This window comes from Gaeumannomyces tritici (assembly GCF_000145635.1).
Source record: "Gaeumannomyces tritici R3-111a-1 unplaced genomic scaffold supercont2.4, whole genome shotgun sequence".
NCBI lineage: Eukaryota > Fungi > Ascomycota > Sordariomycetes > Magnaporthales > Magnaporthaceae > Gaeumannomyces > Gaeumannomyces tritici.
This window is the reverse complement of record NW_008804548.1, coordinates 955,206-977,886: the sequence shown is the minus strand read 5'-3', so window position 1 is coordinate 977,886 and position 22,681 is coordinate 955,206. Positions and strand designations below refer to the sequence as shown.

The 22,681-nt window shown below is 58.9% G+C and overlaps 6 protein-coding genes across 6 annotated transcripts; 2 read left to right on the top strand and 4 right to left on the bottom strand.

Annotated features, from left to right (window-relative positions):
• Positions 1–22: 22 nt before the first annotated feature.
• GGTG_07748 (histidyl-tRNA synthetase) lies at positions 23–2,519 on the top strand. Its single transcript, XM_009225574.1, has 5 exons — positions 23–274; positions 401–425; positions 543–641; positions 745–1,159; positions 1,249–2,519. The coding sequence occupies exons 1-5, from the start codon at positions 58–60 to the stop codon at positions 2,251–2,253; spliced, it is 1,761 nt and encodes a 586-aa protein (XP_009223838.1). The 5' UTR covers positions 23–57; the 3' UTR covers positions 2,254–2,519.
• A 1,353-nt stretch (positions 2,520–3,872) lies between these two features.
• Positions 3,873–5,219, bottom strand: GGTG_07747 (hypothetical protein; the record flags this gene model as incomplete). The annotated part of the gene is made up of 1 exon (XM_009225573.1): positions 3,873–5,219. One exon carries the CDS (start codon positions 5,217–5,219, stop codon positions 3,873–3,875), a length of 1,347 nt encoding a protein of 448 aa, XP_009223837.1.
• A 1,656-nt stretch (positions 5,220–6,875) lies between these two features.
• On the bottom strand, positions 6,876–7,103 carry GGTG_07746 (hypothetical protein; the record flags this gene model as incomplete). The annotated part of the gene is made up of 1 exon (XM_009225572.1): positions 6,876–7,103. The coding sequence occupies one exon, from the start codon at positions 7,101–7,103 to the stop codon at positions 6,876–6,878; it is 228 nt and encodes a 75-aa protein (XP_009223836.1).
• Positions 7,104–8,199: 1,096 nt separating this feature from the next.
• On the bottom strand, positions 8,200–11,851 carry GGTG_07745 (F-box domain-containing protein). The gene is made up of 4 exons (XM_009225571.1): positions 11,279–11,851; positions 10,721–10,937; positions 9,836–10,582; positions 8,200–9,777 (listed from the first exon to the last, which is right to left on the bottom strand). Exons 2-4 carry the CDS (start codon positions 10,857–10,859, stop codon positions 8,582–8,584), a joined length of 2,082 nt encoding a protein of 693 aa, XP_009223835.1. The 5' UTR covers positions 10,860–10,937; positions 11,279–11,851; the 3' UTR covers positions 8,200–8,581.
• A 1,535-nt stretch (positions 11,852–13,386) lies between these two features.
• Positions 13,387–16,725, top strand: GGTG_07744 (hypothetical protein; the record flags this gene model as incomplete). The annotated part of the gene is made up of 2 exons (XM_009225570.1): positions 13,387–16,105; positions 16,175–16,725. The coding sequence occupies 2 exons, from the start codon at positions 13,387–13,389 to the stop codon at positions 16,723–16,725; spliced, it is 3,270 nt and encodes a 1,089-aa protein (XP_009223834.1).
• Positions 16,726–17,506: 781 nt separating this feature from the next.
• On the bottom strand, positions 17,507–21,162 carry GGTG_07743 (hypothetical protein). Its single transcript, XM_009225569.1, has 4 exons — positions 20,399–21,162; positions 20,072–20,298; positions 19,326–19,995; positions 17,507–19,257 (listed from the first exon to the last, which is right to left on the bottom strand). The coding sequence occupies exons 1-4, from the start codon at positions 20,662–20,664 to the stop codon at positions 18,072–18,074; spliced, it is 2,349 nt and encodes a 782-aa protein (XP_009223833.1). The 5' UTR covers positions 20,665–21,162; the 3' UTR covers positions 17,507–18,071.
• Positions 21,163–22,681: the final 1,519 nt, after the last annotated feature.

The following is a 22,681-nucleotide window of genomic DNA, read 5'->3' as shown; positions in this document are numbered from 1 at the left end:
TCCCTTCATCCCACCTCCGGCCTATTTTTTTTTTTTTTTTTTTTGACTGGCGCATGCATGCGGCAACTAGCAAATCTCAGGTTAAGCCTTGCACGTGCCACAACGGCTCCTGCCCGCCTTCCCCAGCGACAGCCTCTGCGCACAATACGCCACGGATCCCTCGTTCCGGCCTCTGCGACAACCCGCGCGGCGTCGGACTTCGTCGCAAACATGGGCAAGAAGGACGACAAGAAGGCGAGCTTCCAGCTCAAGACGCCCAAGGGCACTCGGGACTGTATGTTTTGGGCTCGGGACGGGCGTCGCATGCGCTTGTCATGGATCAATGACTGCCGCCATGTTGGTTCCGCGCCGACACGCCCCAATGGCCTTCTTTGTTGCTAACATGGTCGCCTGCGCCCAGGGGACAGGAAAGATATGATCCTCAGGTTAGTCGCCATGGAATCGTAACTTCCAGACGCGCAATGTGCATAATGCGCCTTCACCATATCACAATATTCCTGTTCACTGATACGATAGGCGCCCCCGCCTCTGCCTCGCTGTAGGGATCGTATCTTCCAAGCCATCACCGAGGTCTTTAAGCGTCACGGCGGAACGAATCTCGACACGCCAGTTTTCGAGCTGAAGGAGATCCTGAGCGGAAAGTAAGCAACGCAACACCCCCGAGCGGCCGCCATTTTCTGGACCGGACGAGGAGGGAAACCCCGGGCGGGACGCTTGGTCGCTGACGCGAGTGGTGCTGTGCAGGTACGGAGAGGATAGCAAGCTCATATACGACCTGGCGGACCAGGGCGGCGAGCTGTGCTCATTACGCTACGACCTGACGGTGCCGCTGGCGCGGTATCTGGCCATGAACACGGACATCAAGCAACTCAAGCGCTTCCAGATCGCAAAGGTCTACCGGAGGGACCAGCCGGCCGTCGCCAAGGGCAGGATGCGCGAGTTCTACCAGTGTGACTTTGACGTGGCCGGCATCTACGACCCCATGATCCCCGACGCCGAGATCCTGCGCATCATCGTCGAGGTCTTCACCGCGCTCGAGTTCGACAACTTCACCATCAAGGTCAACCACCGCAAGGTCCTGGACGGCCTCTTCCAGGTCGCCGGCGTCCCGCAGGAGAAGATCCGGTCCATCAGCTCGGCCGTGGACAAGCTGGACAAGGTAGGAAGCTCTCCGGATCAGTGGCCCGCCAACTGTTTATGGCTTTTTTTCTGTCATTGGCCGTTTCTGACGCAAGCGTGGGACCGCAGATGCCATGGTCCGAGGTGAAGAAGGAGATGCTGGAGAAGGGCCTCTCGGACGAGGTTGCCGACAACATCGGCGAGTACGTGAAGCACAAGGGCGGCAGGGACATCATCACCCTGCTGCAGCAGGACAAGAAGCTGTCAGAAAACGAGGTCGGCAAGAAGGGCGTCGAGGACATGAGCCTGCTATTCACCTACCTCGAGGCCTTTGGCGTCACGGACAGGGTCTCGTTTGACCTCTCGCTGGCGCGCGGGCTAGACTACTACACGGGCGTCATCTACGAGGTCGTGACAGAGGGCTCCGCCCCAGCGGTGGCCCCCGTCGTCGTGCCCGTCGTCGAGCCGGCAGCAGCAGTGGCGGTGGCGAGCGAGCCCACCGATGCGGCGGCGGCAGCGGCAGCGCCGGCCCCCGCACCGACAGCGCCGGCAAAGAAGCGGGCGCCCAAGAAGAAGGCGGGCGAGGACGACGACCGGTCCGACGACCCGACGGTGGGTGTGGGCAGCATCGCGGCGGGCGGGCGCTACGACGACCTGGTGGGCATGTTCAGCGGCAAGGGCGACAAGGGCCAGATCCCGTGCGTGGGCATCTCGTTCGGCGTCGACCGCATCTTCAGCATCATGAGCGCGCGCCAGAGGCGCCAGGCGACCGAGCAAGGGGCCGCGGCCGCGGGCGTGCGGCAGAACGAGGTGGACGTCTACGTCATGGCCTTTGGCGGCGGCAAGGACTTCTCGGGCCTGCTGCCCGAGCGCATCTCGGTGGCGCGCCAGCTCTGGGACGCGGGCGTCAAGGCCGAGTTCTCGGCAAAGGTCAAGCCCAAGCTGCAGAACCAGTTCAAGGTGGCCGAGGACGGCGGCGTGCCCCTGGCCGTCATCCTGGGCGAGGACGAGCTGGCGCAGGGCAAGGTCAAGCTCAAGGTCATGGGCCTGCCCAAGGACCACCCCGAAAAGGACGGCATGCTCGTGTCGAGAGACGAGCTGGTGGCCGAGGTGAAGAAGCTGCTGCAGTCGTGAAGACCGGGGCTTTTTCGTTTTGTTCTCTGGGCTTTTTTTTTTGCTCTTGGTATGGCTCTTGCATCCCCACCTCATTAGGGGCTAGGGGAGGTTAAATAGGGGATAGAAGGGCCTGTTTAGGTGCCTTTGATAGGCATATAGGGGCGATAAACAAAAGGCTGGGAATAAATAGATAGAGCGAGCTTGGTGATTTCCTGTGGGCCTTTATTGCTTTTTCTTTTTTATCTCCTCGCCCGTGTTGTTAGTGATCATGTGTGAAGTGGTGGATGCATCTTTTGCGAAAGAATGACAAACTAGGTTGCTGCTCCCAAAGCTGCATGTGCATGGTGAAAGAAAAAGGCCATCTGGAGATGGAAACACATCACCAACTTTGCCTAGGCCAGTAAATCATCGACGAGAACCCTCTGCAACCTCCACGCCCTCTTATAGCCCCCGATTATGCAGGAATGCGCAGGACGCATCCTCGGCGTGCCGGGCGACTAGGATAAGCCGTGAGATGAAATGATTGGTTTCTTGTGTAGAGCCAGGGAGATGGGGGTACCTGGGTGGGTACCGGCAACCTTTCTCGTGGTGCGTATCCAAGGAGACGATACATGGAGCCGGAAGCAAGAACACAAGGACATAAAAGGACGGGAGTTTGCTAATAATACACAAAACTTATAGCAAATGTTGGCAAGGCAGTGGAGGTCTTGGGTCTCGCGCCACCAGGCTGCTGTTTTGTTCTCTCTCTCTAGATGCCGTGGTGCCCATGTAGTTAAGGCACCACTGCGACCTATTAGCCGATCGGTTACCTAGTCCCCCAGGTAGGTATATAAATTATGCACGCCTCATGGCGCTCACGACATGGACGCGCGACGCGCGGCAACGCCGACCCTTGGGTGCCGAAGCCGCATGGACATCAACGCCACAGGCGAGTGGCAACGTCCAGGGAGTGAGACAAAAAGGGATAGAGGCTGATTGGGGGAGATGCTATATCGCAGCGTCGCACAGGACAATGAGCCACGTTCCAAAGGCTGTGCGCAGGACAGGTAGATCTATGTTGTACTTCTAAACGGATACACACGCCTCTAGCGTTGTTCTACGTGCAGAGTGGCGACTGCGTGCAGGGGTGTGGTTTCACACGCAAGACTGGACCGTCCAGGGGAGAAGTGATAGTCTAGATGCATAATATATTTCAACATTGGCTTTTGGTACTATAAACAAACAAGTTAGATGGGGCGTGGGATCTCGAAATACCCACAGCTATATGCAACAGGAACAAAACGCCGTCGCCATGCCGCTAAGCGTGGTATAAAACGTCGAAAACAACAACAAGCAAGAAAAAATCGTAAAAGTCATCATCCGTGCTATATACGTATGAATTAAAACAAAAGAAACAAGAGAAAGGAAATAATAGCACCCGTCGTGGACTGTAGACCAAGGGGTATGGCGTCATGTATAGTAACAAGTCTGGAGAACATGAGTGCATAGGGGTAGCACAGGTGGGGTTGGAGACATACACAGGGGTGGGCAGGTGGTTGTTATGTATAGCGAGGGAGGGCAAAGAGCGTGGGAGAAACAACAGGACATCCTAGATAAAAGTACCCCAAAAAATGAAGTAGTTGCACAGTGGGTGTTTATTACCACAGATCACGCTGTGGCCCAAACGTATGCTGGCCCATGGACAGGGCCAGCGGTGATCGCGAGACCACAGGAGGCAGCTGCTGCAGCTGCTGTTGTTGCGGCATGATGGCGCAATCCCACTCGTCGTGGGAGCCGCCCACTTCCCAGCCGCCGCCGTCGCAGCATGGGCGATCGTAGTTGCAGTTCGCGGCATGAGGGTACTGCTGATGCTTGCGGGGGTTGTGGTGATGATAGTGGTGGTGGTGATGGTGGTAATGATGATGCTGCTCTTGAACCTGGTGGTGGTACTGGTATTGCTGCTGCAGGGGCGGGGATAGGGCCTGGCCCTTGGGCGGGAGACGGAAGCGCTCTAGGTCGGCCTCCATCTCGCGCAGGTGTAGTGTCCCCGGCCCGGCAAAGTCGTCGATCAGGCTCGCGATTTTCCTGAACCCCGTCGTGTGGCCGCCACAGAGGCGGGCGCGGTGGCCACACATGATAAAGAGGTAGCTGTGGATGAGCTCGTGTAGGAAGGTTGAGATGAGGAGGCGGCGGCTATAGCGGGCGTCGCGTAGGATGGGCGAAGACAAGACGATGAGAGTCTCGTAGCCAATCAGGCGCCGCGAACGCCGCATGGCCGTTGTGCCAATGATCTTGGCTGCGTACTTGTCGCCCGTGGACCAGTGTGACCAGTCCCAGTCGACGCGGCTGGTTAGGCGGCCACCGAAGAAGATCTCGTTTGTGGCTGAGAACAGGCTTCCAAGGGCGGCGTCGTCGAGCTCGAAGTCGGCCTCGGCCGCGCGTGGGTGCACAAGGCTCCGGAGGATCCGCTCGTGAGCCGAGTCTGGGTGCCGGCGGAGGAAGTCGGCCTTTTGCTCCACCACGATCCGTGCGGCCTCCTCGTCCGTCAGGAGTTCCAGGTCGTTCTCATCCTTGGTGCAACAGCACGAACATTCCGGGAGGGGGTCGGTGGAGATGGAGATGCCGGACGAGGTCCTCTCCATGAGCGGTGCGTAGGACCCCGGGCTCTGAAGCTGATGCTTATGGGCTTGCGGTTTCGGGTGTAGGAGTGGTAGTGGCGGGCTCGATGGCTTCGCGTGCTCTGCCCGGACGAAGTAGACGGAGGGTTGGCCCGACGGAGGCCCGACTAACGGGGGTGACGGACTAGCGCTCGCAAGATCCCATTCGTGAACCCCGACGAAGTCGCCTCGGTTGTCATCTCGTCTGTCGTCCCTCCAGTCGCCACCGTACCGCGGCTGACCAAACCGGTCCTCCCCACAGAAGCCAACATCGCGGGGGTCGTAGGATGAGAAGTGGTCAGGTGATGGGTACGGGGGAATCCCTCCACGGCCCACCCACTCAGCCATTGAGCATGCTCAGGAACAGATCGAGGGGAAGGCGACCGCAAGCTAGCCCCTGAAAAGAGCAGCGGAGACTGACAAGGCAGACGATGAGCCCAGGGGCTCTGTTTTGTGCGCGAGGGCAGGGTGAGCCAGATAATCCAACGACAGCGCCACGGAGGCGAGAAATAGGACGAGGGAGAAAAAGAAGATAGGAGTGGTGGGGAAGTAAAAAAAAAAAAGAGATGGTGTGGTGCTAGGGGGCTAGCGGCGTACGTACAAGTGCAGGGTGGTGTGAGACTGTGAGAGGGGGGGGTGGGCGTATGTGCTGGTGTATGGATGTGTGCCGTCCGCTGAGCGTCGGCGCGATGTTGGTTGGGTTGACGTGCGGCGGCGACTTTTTTTGTTTTTGGATTTTTGCCTTTTCTAGCAATGGATTATTAGGTAGGTATTTCGCTCGTGGTGTGGCGACGGCGGCAGCGGGTGTACGAAATGGACGGTGCAAAAAAAGGCAGCTGAGAGAAGAGGGGAAACAAAGCTGGGCGCGGCAGCGCACAAAGTGACACCGCTGCCACTTGTACTGGTTGGTCTGCAGCCTCGCTTTGGGACGAAAAGGAACCTGCAACACCGGGCAAGGGTACAGTAAATCAAATCACAAGGGACATGCTGGGAGAGGGAGGGCGATCACTGGCGGGAGAGAGAAGAAGGGAGAGCAGGTAGCAGATGCAGGGCGCGGGCCCAGGAAAAGACAGGTTGGGTGGGCGGTTAGGAGGTTAGGGTGTTGTGGGTGTTAGGTACCGCAGCTGGACGGACAGGCCGGGCAGGAAAGGAGGCCATGGATGGGCCGGCCATTTGTCGAACCGACGCACGCTCTCCCGCTGCGGTCCCGCTATCGCCACGGCAGCAAAGCACGGCGCCGCCAGCGTCGTGTCCAAACATGTCCAGCCGAGCACGGGAGCCCAATGGGAGGGAGGGCGCTGTGGGGAGAAGTCGCAGGGGGGCGAAAGCCAAACACTGCCAGCAACAACCTAGCTTCGCTGTCGCTGCCAGGTAAATTGGACGACCGACACATAATAAAAACAAAAGGAAAGAAAAAGGCACGAAAAGGGCTGATGGGTGCATGGAGCCCAGGCCAGATTCTGCGTTTGCAGCTAGGCCTTTCCATCTGCTTCCCCTGCGTCGGCCGCAGATTGGGCGGTGCTCAGGTGGTCTTGATTGTTGAGCCCTGGGCGTTGGAGCGGTGTGCGTCGCGTTGTGAGTGTGCTCAATCAACTCCATCCTGCCTGCGCTGCGTCGGGGGTGGCCCGTGGTCCGAGATGATTTGACGGGTTGGGCGCGCATCCCGCCTTCCAAAAACCACTTTTGGTTGACGGTGGGCGGGCAGGTGCGATGGGGAGGGTGGCGCGGATGAGAAAAAAAAAAGAGAGGCGAGGAGAACGGAAAGAGCACCTATGCTTTGGCGAATCTCCAATGGACCTTCCGTTTCGCATTCTTTTCCAAGGACCTGTGAATCTCTTCTCGATGCCCTCATTCTCGCTTGCCACTCGTGCATCGAATCAACCCCCGAGGACCGCACAACTGGATAGGAGTTAGGTTCTGCAGATCCTTCCTAGTTTTCCCACCTGCGTCACCGAGCTGGGGGTTTTGCCTGCTTCCGACCCATGGTTATCATCAATGCAGCCGCTAGGATTGTTCGATCTCGATGCCCTCATAGAGCCCGCGCTCGCCCTGGGCCCTGCTCAACGCGACGTCTAAATGAGGACCCCCGTCGCCGTCGTCCCCGGGAGGCGCCGCTCTTTTGCAGAACAGTTGAGCATCGCGGTCCCCTCCTGCCAACAAGCCCGGCAGCCATCTCGGCGCTGTCGGCCTTTGACTGAACAGCGGCCCGGTGCCCTCGAGCAGCAGCAGCATCTGGTGACAACACACCGGTCCACGCGGCCGTGCACCCGACTTTGCGACGGGTTTCGCTCTGGATGGCTAGCCCTTCTCTGCTGCCCTGCTTGCTGCATCTCATATCACAGTACAGGAGGCGTCAACAAATAATCACCACTTAGCACTCGGCCCGCAGGAAAATAAAAATAAAAAGGAGATAAAAAAGGAGAAGGGGATTGCTGCTCGCAAACGGGCCCGTTGGGACCGAAGTAGTCAGCGTTCGCAGGCTTTCCGATGCGCGCCTGCCCCCTGCCCTGGTCCGTGTTGGGCGGTGGTTGGTGAGGCACGAGGGGCTTGGGTGCTGGATGGATCCTGGAACTCATGGGCATTTCCCCCGGTTTCCCTTTTCCTGCTCGTCTGGACTGGGAAATTCCCCGCGCTGAACGGACCCGCGACGCAAAGGACCAGGGAACCCCGCCGGGCCAGGCGAGCCTCTCTTTTGCTTCTCCACGTAGCTGGGGAGCTTGGCGACGTCATTGGCCAAGAAGGCTGCGTCCAGCGTTGCAACTGGCTGCCTCGTTTTCCAGCGCCACAGGTGATGGCTGCCATGGCCCCCCCTCTCGGCATCACTTCTCGATCCGTGGACGGCTTATCCTTGGAGTTCCAGTGCATGCCCGGTGCCCGCTCGAGTGCCGCCCGCCCACCGGCCTGCGAATAGCACCGAGCACCGCATTTGTGAGGCAGGTGCATTATCGCCACCCCTTGGGCATGCGATTGATGGTGCGAGCACGGCATTGCATTGAGTCCTGGCAGCATTCACACAACGCGTGCATGCAGCTTGCTGCCAATACCGCCTACGTAGGATATTGACCCGCCAATCGAAGCTGGCAGACGCAGCAGGCAAAGTTGCATCGGCCGCCGTGCTCGCGAATAAGGACTTATATTGGGCGCGCCCACCACACCACACTCCATCTCCACGCGCGCACCAGTCATCCCTCCACTCGCTCGCTGATCAACCGCGTCCATGCAAGCCCAATGAACCCTTGGGCAGCTTCACTTTCGGAAATCCCCTCAACAAACACGAACGGGTCCAATGGTACAACCCATCACGGACGGGAATGGTGCGACCAGGAGGTGCAACCAGAATATCTGGTGGGTAAGGTGGGATCATCCACCGCGTTTGTTTGATATTAATATTCTGCATGCATAACGTCCTCGGGTCTTCTCGCCTCGGCTCTCAGATACGGCTCAACGGCTGCATCTATCTTGCAAGGACAAGGTCAGGCCCTCTAATCTAGCTGCACAGAGAGCCACGGAGGAGATGAGGTATGCACGGTGATTCTGATTCTCGCTGATCAATCCAGACCACCTGCCTATCTGACGTTGAGCCGTCCCAACCGCGACGCGCCGTGTGGCGCGCAGCCGCTGCCGTCATTTTTATCCTTTTCTTTGCTTTTCCTTCACATTCTCACACTCCCGAGTTGTTTTCGCTCTACCGCTACCGCTTTCTTGTTGGCTCACACACTAGCCCCGAGACCAAGACCTTGGACGAATCTGGCGTCTTCGGCTTGCCTTTGCAGCGCCCTTTGGACCCGCTCGCTGTAGTCCCTCTCCGCTTTCTGCTTCTCCAGCTCCTCAGCAGACCGGACTTCCTCCTCAAACTCGTCCGTCGTGAATCCCGCCTTGGCCGAGAATCCGACGAGGCCCAGCTTCTCGCCCGTCCAGAAGACGAGGTCGTTCCCGTTGATCGCACCGCTACCTCCACGCCCTTGATGCGTTGGGAGCAGTTTCCTCGCCAGGTCGTCTGACCCAGGCATCGAGCTGAAGAGGGAGATTCCCTGTCGCTGACCCCCGCCGGCCGTGTTGTTGGCACGGGTGCTCTCATAGTCGCCTATCCTGCAGCGCCTCACCTCGGTGAACCCGTCACGTTCGAACCACTTGAGCAGGCCAGACCCGTTGGAGACGACAAGTCTGGTCCCGTGGCTGGCCACGGACAATAGCTTCGATTGCGACGACGTCTGCCGGTTCTTCAGCATCCAGTCCTCCGATTTGGCGCTGCCGCCGCCGCCTCCTGGAAGCGTCTTCTCGGATCCAAGGCTGTAGAGCTCCAGGGAGCCTTTGGTGTTGTACTCGCCGCACGCGACCAGGGTGTTGCCGCTGTTGGCCCTCGTCATCTTAAGCTGACCAAGGGACAGTAGCCCCTTGCGCCTCCGCTCACTATCGCTGGCCGAGAAGGGATATGGCAAAGACGTCATGGCGCAGAGGCGCGCGCCCGAGAAGATGGAGCCGCTAATGGAGGGGAATCTGCGGCGGTCGTAGTGCAGAATGTTGGAGAAGCGCCCGGCCACGTAGATGTCATCACCTACCGACGCTGCGGCGCCCGACTGGCCTAGGTGAAGTATGCTCAGGGGCCCTGGTTGGGCGAGCGAGGCGTAAGGAGGCAGCGGCTCGTCATCGAACAGCGCTCGTACGCTCCGCCTGTAGTAATCGCCCGCCCCCAGCCTATCAAACTCGTCGATGCCCCCATCCGCCCCGCCGTTGAGGGCTGCCGTGGCCGCAGAGCCTCTTGCCCGGTAGTCGTAAAGGTGTATGCCCAACGTGGTTCCAACCGTCAGCGGCAGGCCCGGATTGGTGCCGGACAGGGTGGTTATGGACCACGGGAACGACTCGCAACCGACAACCGCGAGCCTTTCCAGGTCGATTTCCAGCAGGTCTAGCTTGTGACATGGTTGGTCAGTGTCACGATGTATGAGTGACGGGGATGTACTTACGGCACTGCACAGCCACAAACGCCCGTTTCCGGTAGCTGTCAATAGCAACACACTCGGTGACGCCCGAGTCCACCCTCTTGGAGCGCCTGCTGTTATCGCCCCCAGGCCCGTCCACATAAAGAATTTCCGCCTGGCTCTTGCCGCAGATGGCGCCCCGCCGGCCTCTGCTCCCCTTGACATCCCACAAACACACGGATCCGTCGTCGAGCGGAGACACCGCGAAGAGGGCGCCTTCCGACCCCCTGAGTTGGGGGTCTGCTTCCGATGGATCGTCCGGGCTGAAGAGAGCGAGGCCCCTGGCCTCGATGGGTTCCGACACCAGGTCGCCGTCCTTGATGCGTGGCAGCTGGAACCAGCTGACCGTGATGTGGCCGTGCCGCTGGATGTACTCGTCGTACCACGAGACGGTCTCGCCCGGGTAGGTCAGGTCCCAGTTCGCCATGACGCGCGCCCTCTCGATCATCCTGGCGCGGTGCTCGAGGCCGGCAGACGGCGCCCGCCCCCGAGCAGGGGGTCGCAGAGGCGCCGCCGCCGACGTCGCGAGCCCCGAGGCATCGCCGCCGGCGCGGGGCTGGAGCTCAAAGGGGGAGGAGCGCCCCGCGCTGAGGAGGGCCGCCCGGCGATTGAAGGCCTCCAGGAAGCTCGACTCCCGGAAACATATCGAACGCCAGAAGACGTTATCCCGAAACAGCGAGCAGAACCTGCGGGAGACCGCTTGCAGACGGGTTATGTCTGTGGGTTGAAGGACTGGAGGTTTGGAGCAGGTGGCGTTTGTCAGTTGATCCGTAGTGCAGGAATTTCTGAGAACAGAAGTGTGGTATATGGGACGGAGGATGCTTTGCAGGTAATCAGCTGACCTGCAGGTCAAAAGGCTAAATATCATACATGATAGAATATGGAGGAGGATCTCCTCGGGCAATCCGGGGAGACTTGGCCTGGCCATGGCCGGTGTTCTGGGCCGATCTCGGTCCGCAGAAGCCACGCCGAGGCCGGATGGAGGGAGGGGCAGCTGCTCTGCAGGCATTGATTGAAGTCTATGAGCTGCCGAAAGGTTGTTCGATGGCGGGGCTGGATGTCGACCAGCTAGACGAAGAATCAAAATCTAGCGAGAGGCTTCCCAGTGAGCATTTAAGTAAACATATAATGAAATGGCAGTTATAAGTAGGTTATATCGTGGAGGGTGTCATCAATGGGGTGGCTGGCGGAGAAATCAAGATGCTGCTGTGTCGACCCCTAGCGTCGAGTAATGGGTAAGGACAACGGCGGGAAGGCTTGGGAGTCAAAGCTATGGGGGCGCACCCACCACAAAAAAGATGGCAGTTCGTTTGAGGGAATGGGAATAGGAATAGGAATAGAAATAAGAGCAAAAATAAGAATAAAAATAGGAACAGAAATAGGAATGATAACAGGAAAAAAAAGAATAGGAAAGCTTACGGTACTAACAAATCTACTGAATCTTTGGAACCTCCTCCCTGTAAGACTGCCGTCTTTTTTGTGGTGGGCATGGGGGCAGTGCGGGCAAGCTCGTCAGTTAAAAAGCAGCCTTGTGTTGGTCGGGTTCGGCAGGTGCAGGCGGTGGGCTGCAGGTTACCGTCTGTCGGGGTCTAGGACTTTTTCTCGATAGGGAGTGAGGGAGGATCTAGGACCGAACAGCCCCGCTGGAGCAAAGAGGCAGGTTCAAGAGGCTGCGGAGCAAGTCTAAAGGCACCGTAGGTTAGGTGGTTTGAACTGAGTGTTGGTTGGAGGTTGTCCAAGTTGGCAAGCGGCGAGGTAGCCATAATCCCATGGTACCTCTCTCTCTCGCTCTCCCAAGCGCGGCGTTCTCGGCGGCCGGGCTGTGTCTTGGCTGGGCTCGGCCGACCATTATTGAAAATGTCTGCCTAGTTTGGCCTGGGGTTATTTGGACTGTGTAGAAGGCCCTAGAACACCACCGATGGATGGATCAGGCGCAGCACCACAGATAACACGCTGGCGATCGAGTCGCACAGTGGCGGATCGAAGGACGGGACCCGCGGTTCTGCCTGCCCGCGTGGCCGTCTGGAAGCTCTGGTGGAGTAACCCCAGATGGAGAACCCTAGCGCGGTTGCCCCATTCTTCGATTGGATTAGCTTTGGGGGGAGGAGCACGAACAAACAAGTGAGAAATACCGTGAATAAACACGACAATTAGCAGAGGTCATCAGCAGGGAAGACGATCTATTATCAAGAACCTTGTGACGCAAGATTGTTTGGCTATTCACTACCCGTCCAATTGGTGTAGAGCTCAAGCTCCAACGATTGAGAAGCACGGAAGGTGCATGTTTGTTGTTTGTTTGGCCAGCGACCCTGGAATGATTAGGTCATCCCGCGATCCACTCCGCCCCTGAATGGGGCCAAACCCCTTCCGCCTTGCTGGGACCCGGCAGGTCTGGACTGGTCCAACTGCTACCCCAGACCAGACGACCTCAGCCTCATCCAACGTCGGGTGAACGACAAGGGACGCTTGAGGCTTGATGAAATAATTTGTTATATGTTTTATCGGTCTCAAAGCTGCCTGGCAGACTTGCTATCCAGCTTGTCATTATAAAATTGTGCTCCCTTTACCGTTTCTACAGTTTGTTATTGCCAAATTCCAATCTGATGCTGGTAGGACTGGTCGACGCCTAGCTCTAGGTCAAGGATGGCGAGTGTTATCCAGACACGGTATTATATGCTGCTACCTGCAATGCCAACAGGGAGGAGGAGTGTCCTGGAAACTCGTTTCCCAAGTGCAATTGGCCATGTTCAAGTCAAAGATGGTACCTCTTCTTGCCCCTTGGGAAGCTGGCATGTTTGTGATTGGGTTCCCCCGGGTGTCTTATTCCTATGTCTACAGTCTGCTTTCACGAGTGTCGTCTTGGTGGCTGTGATGCAACATGTACTTCCAAAAGGTAGTAGAAGAGTTGGTTGCGCGAGTGGAGTGTGGCGTGCATATCGTTCAGCTGCCGCAACTCTCTCCAGCCGCCGACATCACAGGTTGGTCAGGAGGGGAGAGTTGGAAGCTGTCCACAAGACTGTCACGGTAGCCGTGCTAAGATATGGACATGCAAAAATCCTGCTCGAGGTGGTCTCCCCGAGACTGTAGGCGTGGGAGCCAGCCATATCAGCCAAGTCCTGACAGCCCTCACATCCACCTCACCCTCTCCTCACCCTCTGCTCGCCGGCCTCTTAGCTACATGTTGGAGGGCTCGCCCGAGCACAACACTGGGTTTGTTTATCCTCTGCTCCCCACACCTCTCCTCTCCCATCCCACCCCATCACCCACCAACCTCCTTCCACAAAGGTCGCTCCTCCAAGATCCAGGTCGCTTCAATCATCCAACCCGGCCTATGGCTGGACTGATATGACGAAGCACCTCGTCTGCAGGAATATCAACTTGACTTGGATCGGACGCGAAGTCACACCTAGGAGTTGACTGGGCCGAAATCCCAACTCGACTTCAATCATTTGGCATCGAGGTAGCGCTGCACTGGTGGCGCGACCGACTGATTCACGCGTTCTCACTGCCAGGAAGGAACAAAAGTAGCACAGGTAATGGAAGGCGCGGCCGACCAGGCCTCTCTGCCTCGCCAGAGGCCTCACAAGGAGCATGTAGATGCTTCCTGCGCAACCCAGCCAGCCGAGGCTGGAAGACAGGGTTCGGCTGGACGGATTGCATCTCCATCTTCCTCCTCTCGCAGTCCCATCTGGCCTCCCCCGAGCGGCACCGAGACGCGCGCCGGCAGCCTGGGACCAAGGACGCCCACACCCAATCGCCGTGGGTGCCGCTTTCCCAGCCTGGACGAGGCGCATCGCAACATCGCGTCCCGCAGCGCGCAGAAGCCAGCCACTGGCGGGCACCAGCCCAAGCATCCCGACTCTGGCGCTGCAACCCCGCGCGACGCCTCGAGCAGCAGCATCAGCACATCGCCCACCAACAATGATTCCACCCTCGCCAGCTGGACCCGAGCCCGCTCCCGCAAGGACTCTGCCGCCATCCACGACCTCTCCTCCACAGAGCTCACCATCGGCGTCAATGCCATCGCGCTCCAGGATCTGAGCCCGACCGAGTCGCGTCTCAGCTCCGTCAAAGGATTCGCCCTTGCCGAGGCCAAGCCCGCCCCCGGTCAGGACTCCGAGAAGGATCACGGCAGTGAGCAGCAACATCAGCAGCCTCTGCCAGCCACTCCCGCCCCCAGACTCGCGCCTACAAGCAGCGTCGACAACGCCCTGGCTTCAATGCCTGCGGACCCCTCAACCAGCACCGTCGATCGCATCTACGAGCAGTACCACCACTCACCATCGGGGCAGGACGTTTTCCACGCCCAGCCGCGGGGTGGCGGGCTCGAGGCGCCCGAGAGCAGCGCATACCAGTTCGGTTCTGCGAGCAGCAAGTTGAGCCCTGCTAATCTCAGCGAGCTTCGGTCCGGCGCCGGCGCGCGTTGCGGCTTCCGGCGGGATGACGGAGGGAACTACGCCGATTCGGATCGCGAGCCTTCTTCGAGCCAGGGCGGCGGCCTCCAGTCAGAGCACCCAGACCTCGGCGTTGGCCATGGCCTGTTCACGAACCAAGCGACCACGCGAAGCCCTATCTGGCCTGGACTCCTCTCTGCCGGCGAGGCCCCTCCGTTCTCCCTCCCTAGGATCCCGACCATCGAGTACTCGGAGCCCTCGGACGGCCACGGCTACTTCCACGGGCAGGCCTTGTCGTTCGGACCCTCTATCTCGACCCTCTCCGATTCTCAGGGTCTTCTCAACGGAGACCTACATAGCGATGGACTTGTTCCTCACCCCCTTGCGCTGCCGGCGCATGAGGTGGCCGAGGACAGTAGCCCTATGCGAAGGAACCGCTTCAGCACCGGTGCGACCTCCATGGGTGCCACCACCGAGTCCAACGCGGATCCGTTCGAGTACGACAGGTACGACGTTTTTCCCGTGTCGAAAAAGGAGCGAGAGGTCAGTGCAGTTCTGCGGCGCCTGAGCACTGCGAGCAGGACTAGCAAGTCGGCCAGCCCCGAGAAGTCGCCACAAAAGAGCTTCACTCTACCGTCTCCCATCCCCGAACAGGATACCCCTGGCGAGGTGGGCCACATTCGCTCCGTCAAGGGCCCGGCCACACGGTTTCACTTCCTTGACCAGGGCGCTATCAAGTCGTCTTGGCAAGTTCACCAGGGCAGTGGCGAAGCTGTCAAAGTGCCCGTCAGGCCCTCACCGCCTCTACCTGTTGCGAACGAGAAGAGCCGACAGCCCGGCGTCCTTACAGAAATGAATCTGAATGGCAGAGAGGGCGAGAAGACACCGAGCCACTATGGTGCTTCTGTAGCCCCCAGTGACAATGACGACTGGGAAACAGTGGCGACTGCCAAGGGCGCCTACAGCAGCCCTTACTGCGTACCCCCAGCGATGCCGAGGAATGTTCTCCAGATGACAGGAAGTAGCCTTGCCGACGTCTCAGATGACGAGATCAGCATGTACCATGCCACGTTCGACGAGTATGGCTCTACCGAACGGATTGTTCGCCATCCCTCTCAGGGCTCCTACCGGGGGGAGCAGCCGCCGCTGAAGCTCAGACACATCAAAGATACCAAGATGCCTGTATTTGTGCCTCAGCAGCGCGTCCATCGGGTCAACGGCCTCGCCCAAAACTCGATCCGCCTCCTCCAGGGCTCTTGCTCGAGAGAAAAGACTGGTCCCAGAGAGAGGTCTCAGCCCCGCCACTTCAAGACCCCCTTTGGCATCATTGGCGGATCTCACAAGCATTCGCATAAGCCCTCCTTCAATGTGGCCGAGTCATCTCGCTTTGAGTTCAGAGACTCTGGATGCAGCAGCACCTACGGCAGCCAGGCATTACCTGCCAGAAACCTGGGCCAGAAAGACGGCCACCATGCCTCGTCGGACGCCGACACCAGGGCCTATGAAGCTAGGACTGCTAAAGACTACCTTTATGAGAGCTCGGTGTACCGTGCACATGCGGACAACGAGGACTCGTTTGCGTCGGCCGACATATCGGGCACGTCCCACAGCTTCAACTTCCCGCTCATCTCACTGCCCGAGGCCGCGAGGATACAGGCGCTCCGGAGAGAGAGTGGGATCGACGACCAGACCGTGACGGGGAGGGAGAGAACGCGAAAGGAAAGCTTTGCTTCCTCGAGAAAAACGAAGGGCACCCTTGACTCGATCAGGCTCCCACGGATGCCAGAGAATGCCCACCGTCGTGTCCCGACACCGCTGTTTGGTGCTAGGAAGCCTAGGAACAAAGGTTCCAGATCTGGTGGTAAGAACCCTTGAATACTGCCAGTGCCGAGTTTGAAGAGCCAGTATTCGCTAATACAATGCGCGGCAGAGCTTTACGACCCATACAACGACGCTGTCAACACGTCCCCCCTGAGCTCCAAGATGGACTCGCCGCCTGACCACGGCAGCCAGGGCTCCAACGGCTACGGCACGAGCACGGCAACCTTTGGGTCGTCTCCTCTGAAGAACAAGCTGAGTGGGATCTGGCCGTCGCGACGATCGCAGATCCCGCGGCTCTACCCGTGGGACGAGCGCCGGATGCAGCAGCCGCCGCCCGAGAGCGACCCATCGCTGAGGGCGCTGGCGAACAGGGCGAAGCTCCCGGGATCCATGGCGCTCACATACATGTCCAGCGAGGGGCGGGCCAAGCAGCGTCGATGGTTCCTGGCCATGCTGCTCGTCAGCGCAGTCTTCCCGTTCCTCGCCGTCCTCGTCTACTTTGGCAGGCTCGACGGGCTCCTGTCGTACTACACCAATAGAGAGGCCACGGAGCTGACGCAGACCCAGAGGAAGATGGTGCTGGCTGTCATGCTGCTCGGGTTCTTCATCTGGACGACCATCGTCGTCGTAGTAGTCAAGAAGCTTAGCGGCGCATTCTAGACTGTCCAACTCTAACCCAGCCTTGCCGGCCTTGTTCGTATAAAAGCTTCACTTCCTGTTCTACATCATCGGGGGGCTCTACTATGCTGGCTCTAACTTGCTTGACGAGAGCCCAATGGGCGTCAATACTGGCTGCGGGAGACCCCAGGGTGCATCCCACACGTGGGAGTGGATCTCCTCGTCATACCCTTTTTTTTGTCCAATTTTTTTCCCTCTTTGTCAATCTAATCGCAGAGCTGGCATAGAACTCGCCGACTCTTCCAAGAGGACCCAAGAGCGATCGGAGGCCATGTCCGCTGCTTTTGTGGATGACATCCATGTCGTTCTGGAGCCTATGGTGGCACGCCCCCCTGGATTTCGTCAGCCTTGCGCTCTTTGCCGCCGGGGCTCAGCTGTCGAGATTATTGGGCAATGTGGGATCGTCCCTTATGACGAGATGATGAAGGAGTCTTTTTTTTTTTTTCCCTTGTGGCCTTTCTTTTCTCCCGTCTTGTTCTTTTCTTTTCTTGTCTTGTCCTTTTCTAGTGTTTCTATCTGGGTTCTACTTCTAGGTGATCGGAAAGGAAGCTACTGCCAACAGCAGAAATACTATCCCCTCATCGCGCGGGCTTCTTTGGAGAGTTGGGCCGATGACGTTGCTACTGTGCCGCTGCCTCGCCGGGTTGGTCGTGGGGGAAAAGGTCGGCCAGGCTGGGGTACATGTTGTTGTCAAGTGTTTACTCATCTCCTGCTGATTATTCCGCGACGGAGACGTCTATACCGCAGCGGCAGGCGATACACGGTTGGCAAGAGTGTTGGACATGTCCGAAACAACTGGTAGAAAAAAAAAAAGAAACACGATCTGATTTGGTTACAGAGTATACATATATGCCCCTGAGGCCGCTGGAGCTGTTGGTAGTAGCCATGCAAAACATTAAATCGCCTTCGGCCGCCCTCCACCTAACGGCTCTGTCCAACACAACCCGCCACCTTTTGGATGCCCCTCCCCTCCCCTTCCTCGCCCAAACAGAAATCCGGCCTTGTTTTTCCAACCGCCACCTACGCCCCCCACGATGAACTGCGCTCTGCATCACTCATAACACATGTACCGTCCCCTAATCACCGCTGCTCCCACTGTAAAACCCGTCAAAGGTGTCGCCACAAGGTGCGTCCCATTCTTCATCTTCGTCGTCGTCCCCGGCTTCTTCAAGACCCCGATAGCCCTCTGGCTGAAACGCCCCTTCCCCATCTGGGCCCGCGTGCATGCCGAAGCCGATGGACCGATAAAGAGTGCACAAGGCTGCCCGAGACGGGACCAAGGAGCCGATGGATACGGCGACGCCGAGGTATTCGGACGGCAGGTCGGCCTAGGATCTGCCCTTCCGCTTCTTTCGACGGTTCTTCTTTTTCCCGGCGTCGTTGCTACTTGCGCCGTTCTGACCGCCGGGACTCGTGGCTTGATCCGCCGTAGAATGCGCCCCTTCGTCGTCTGTCTCCTCGTCCACATCCGAGACCGACTTGTGAAGCGACGAAGGGCCCCGACCGCCTAGGAGATTGGGTTCCGAGGCGCTGCCGCCATTGAGGCCACCCACACCACCATGCCCAGCACCAGCACTATCTTCCTCGTCGTCGTTGGAGCTCGTCGTCTCGAGGACGACCTTGCGGAAGCCGCGGGACTCGAAGACGTTCTCCGTGATGCTGCCGCTACGCACAGTCGACCGCTTGAGGAGTGGCGTGGTGGACCTACTACCACGGCCGTCCGATATTGGGCTGCCCCCGGATCCGTCCGATGAGGGAGTCTTTGGGTTCGGCGTCGCCTTGGTGTCGCTAGACGTGTTCAGCTTGGGCGTATGGACTACATGGTTGCGCTGCGCCTCGGTAAAGCCTGGCGGCGACGCGCCTAGAACCCGCTGCTGCGCCTCGGTAGCCGACAAGGCGCCGTAGCTCTGGCGCAGTGCCTGCACACCGTCCTTGCTGGAAACCCGGTGGAGGTTGCGGCTGTTGGTGGGCGCGGCATGGAGGAGCGACGTCGTCTCGTTATCACCACCCTCGTGGTCGTCGTTGGGCTGGTGAACCTCGATTTCAGGGGTCGCGCGGGTCGCCTCGCTCTGAAACGAGCGCTGCGGGCCTACGGCGCCGTGGCCGGGCTTGATGGTGACCGACGTGAGCCTCGTGTTCTTCGGGTTGTTGGCAGGGTTGGAGGGGCCCAAGTGCCGCAGGTGTTCCCTAATATCGTCGATGTTGGCACGGACAGGCACTGCCGACTGAACCATCTTGCCGTCAACCCCAGCCGAGCTGCGCCGCATCAGGAATGTGGCCTTGGGACTAGCCGAGAGCTGCGTGGCGTCGGCCTTGGTGGCGCTCGCGATATCTACAGGCGTGAGGTGTGGAGACGCGAGGCCGTTGGCATTCTCCTCGCCCTTGTTGTTTTCGGCGGACTTGGGGTTCACATTCGACGACTGTCTGCGGAAAACCTGGGCGTTGGGCGCGGGGTGGAGACGTCTGATGGCCTTGTGGACATCGATGTAGACGTCCGACTCGTCGATGATTTCCCTGTAGACGCAGTGTCTGGTTAATCTCAGTGCAATACTGGCCGGGTACTGGTGGCAGGGCAGACTCACTCTCCAATGAGCTCCTCGATGACGTCCTCCAGAGTCACGACACCCAGAGCCCCGTAGGGGTTACCGGGCGAGTCAGATACCAGGACCATGTGCGATTTCCCCTCCTGAAAGTAATTCACGATGTCGAGGCAACTAGTCTCCGGTCGTGTTTCGGGCAGCGTCGCCAGGGGGAAGTCCTTGACCAGCATGCAGTCTTCAGGGTCGTACGTGATGAGGATCTTGACGAGCAGCATGCCGAGGAAGTTTGTGGGATTTCCAGCCTCGTGGATCGGGATGCGCGAGTAGCCGGCCGAGAGAATGCGGTCCATAGTGGGCTCGTCAAGCACAGTATCCTCGGACATGACGAAAACGTCGTTCATGGGCGTCATAACAGCGGCGACTGGCTTCTCCTTGAGGTCCAGCACGGCGCTGATGATGGTGACCTCATCACTGTTGAGACGCTCGCTGGCAACTCCGAGGGAGCGGTGGAGGGTGACGAGCGTCTTGAGGCCGCTCTTCTTGTAGACAGTGCCGTGGTCCTCGCCCAGGATCCAGTCGAGCAGCTTCGCCGTGGGCCACGAGAGGGGCGCCGTCAGCCACATGAGCGCGAGGACGGGCTTGGACATGTAGCCGCCGATCTGTAGGCCGTATCGAACGCAGACGGACTGGGGGACGACCTCGCCGAAGATGACTGCGGGTGTGGACGACGTGATGTTAGCAGGCTGCTGCTCTAGGATCATGCCTGTATACGGCCGGAATATACGCACCGATCAGAGCGGTGCTACCAACGACGGCAGCGACGCCGCCTCCGAGACATCTGTCCAGAACGACAGGCAGCGACTCATTGACAATGACGTTGGACAGTAGAAGGGTGACAAGGACCCAGTGCTTGCCGGATTCCAGGAGCTTGTAGACGCGTCGGGCATTGTTATGCTGGGGCTCGTCCTTGTCCGAGGAGATGACCTGTAGGTAGATGCTATCCTGTCCCATCAAGCTGGGGTGGTGGGTGCGCGTGGGCGAGAGTCAGCTAGGTATCTATCGAGATAGGGATACGGCCAGGCCAAGGCCGAACCAAGACGCGTGGGCGCACTCACGCAATGGTAAGGCCGGCAAAGGCACCTCCGAGGAGAACCAGGATGGCCGAGGCGACATAGAGGACCCAGACGGGAGTGCCGAGGTCGTCGTGGTCGTGGCCACCGCCGTGCTGAAAGGTGGCGGCCAAGGGAGCGGCAGCCACGGCCGAGACGCTCACGCCGAGCAGCCTGGCCAGGCCGAGGACAGCCGGGCGGACGGCACCGACGGCTTTGTGGCTAGGGTATCTCGAGTGTGTGGGCGCCCGTATTGTCGGTCGGATCGGCATCGCTTGGGATGGTGGGGGTGGTGGTTGGTGATGATGAAAGACGGACAATGTCGATTTCGCAATCGCAAGCGCGGTGCGGCGACGGCGCTAATAATCTGGGGTGTTGGCGGGAAACGGACCCGCCTGGTCCCCTTCTTGGCCACCTTGAGGCCCGCCGCAATCTCAATCGAATCCCACCGACAAAAAAAGCATAGACTCTGCAACCCGACTTGCCGAAGCTAATGCTGTCGAAGCAATCGGCAGGGTGGCATTGATTCGATCCGGGGTATCAGAAAGTCTAATCGTGCCTTGCAAGATTCAGGGCGTGCCGTGGCAGGAGCCTCAAGTGGAAGTTGGCTTTGGGCGCTGGTTCGTCGGCGCTGTGCCAACCTTCTTCCAAGACGGCCGCCTCTTGCTCGGCAGCTCTGGGCGCTGGGGAAGGAGGTGCGGTGCAAGCTCTGCTTGACTACCCGGTCGCTTGCCTGTGAGACGCCAACTCTGCGTGTTGCAGAGCCCATTTATTTCGTCTCTCAGAGGTAGCATCTTATCGTCTAACCGCCCTTGGCGCCTGCCCCAGAAGCACGCATCATCTCCCATGCATCGAATGGAGCTGCCTGGTCCATGCACCAATCATGTTTCCAGTCGCAGCGCACCAAGCTCGACGCACGAGTCGCCATGACGCAATGGGTTATCGAGCTGCGCGTACAGCGGTTCGATTCGCAAGGACCGACCGCTTTGTCAGCACTTGTAAGACCCGTCTGATATCCGCGGCTACCGCTTGCCGTGCATTTACATCTTTCGGTGCCCGTCACGCGCTCACAAAGCATCCAGCGTCTGTGAACGTTGAGACTAGACGAGGCAGCCAATAGGAGCCAGGGAAGATGCAACAAGACCGGCATCGTACAGGTCGGCAACGCTTGGTCCCGCTCCAATACAGAAGGATACGGACAGCACCGATACTCCTCCCCCGCGCCCCTTCTCAGCCTTGCCAAACCTCTTGTCATACTGTGCGCACATAGAAAACCAGGTTTGATAGCCATCTCTGGAGGGGTTCCAGAACGCACAACCTCCAAGCATAGTCTCCCTATTGTTTAATTATAGAAGATATTTGCTTCATTTTCGGGTATCATGAGTGTTGGTTCGACTTTTGGTTGCTGCGAGCTGAGGGATGGGGGATGTCCTACGAGGAGTAGGGTATGGATGGGCACAGCTGGGATGAGGAGGGCGCAATGGGGGAGCTTATGATGATCAAGTCGAGGGAGCGCGGCCTCCCATTGGAGTTTACCCACCCGGAGACGTGGCTAGAGTATGCAGACAGGGAGTATTAGCTTGCTCAGGGGGCACCGGCCCAGTTGCGGCGGTTCAGGCTGGAGAGTGATCTGTTGGGGCTTTGCTCAGTCGACAGCATGGGAAAGTCTCTGACGAACACAAGGGGGAATCATGGAGCTGGGAGCAGGGATGCGTTTTTCTTAGACCTCGACATCCCCTAGCGTTGTACCAATCAAGGATGACAGCTACTTCATACGTATCGACTTAGCCCCTTCACCGTCTACGAAGCCCCGGCATGGAGTGCTTCCCAAGTGCTCCGTTGAAGCCTTGGGGATCAACGAGAGCCGCAACTACTCTATCGCTGGAGGGGCCATTCGTACGGGAGGGTTTAACTCGCGCGAGTATTCAGCTCATGTAGCCCATCTTTGGCCGATTTCCGGAAGACCACTTTGCCGGCCGACCGCACTAGTACCGTGCACAATGCAAGCGGGCGCTCAGGGCACCGACTGGGTGCGCGACAGGAAAAGAGATAATTATACTAGCTCGCTACCTTTCAAAAAGTCGCGTAAGAGAACTGTCAATATTTCCGGTCCATCTCCGGTCACCTTCTGCACGTGGCCATCGACGCGCCGTCACCTCCGGCATCCGGTACGTCTGGTAAGATGGGCTTGACTGCGCCCGGTGGCAGGGTTCCGCGGGGGCGTTGACACCCCAGGTCACCCGGTCGTTGCCGGCTGTCGCGCCGGGGGGGGGGGACGGGGGGGGAACC

Excerpts from the sequence above, each read along its gene's own strand:
- GGTG_07745 (XM_009225571.1), bottom strand. The coding sequence starts at position 10,859 with ATGCCTGCAGAGCAGCTGCCCCTCCCTCCATCCGGCCTCGGCGTGGCT. Across the intron at positions 10,583-10,720 it reads CCTCCTCCATATTCTATCAT|TCCTTCAACCCACAGACATA; the intron begins GTATGATATTTA and ends CCAAACCTCCAG. Across the intron at positions 9,778-9,835 it reads GTTTGTGGCTGTGCAGTGCC|ACCTGCTGGAAATCGACCTG; the intron begins GTAAGTACATCC and ends GTCACAAGCTAG.
- GGTG_07743 (XM_009225569.1), bottom strand. The coding sequence starts at position 20,664 with ATGCCGATCCGACCGACAATACGGGCGCCCACACACTCGAGATACCCT. Across the intron at positions 20,299-20,398 it reads TTTGCCGGCCTTACCATTGC|CTTGATGGGACAGGATAGCA; the intron begins GTGAGTGCGCCC and ends CCACCACCCCAG. Across the intron at positions 19,996-20,071 it reads TGGTAGCACCGCTCTGATCG|TCATCTTCGGCGAGGTCGTC; the intron begins GTGCGTATATTC and ends CCACACCCGCAG.
- GGTG_07748 (XM_009225574.1), top strand. The coding sequence starts at position 58 with ATGCGGCAACTAGCAAATCTCAGGTTAAGCCTTGCACGTGCCACAACG. Across the intron at positions 275-400 it reads GCCCAAGGGCACTCGGGACT|GGGACAGGAAAGATATGATC; the intron begins GTATGTTTTGGG and ends GCCTGCGCCCAG. Across the intron at positions 426-542 it reads AGGAAAGATATGATCCTCAG|GGATCGTATCTTCCAAGCCA; the intron begins GTTAGTCGCCAT and ends GCCTCGCTGTAG.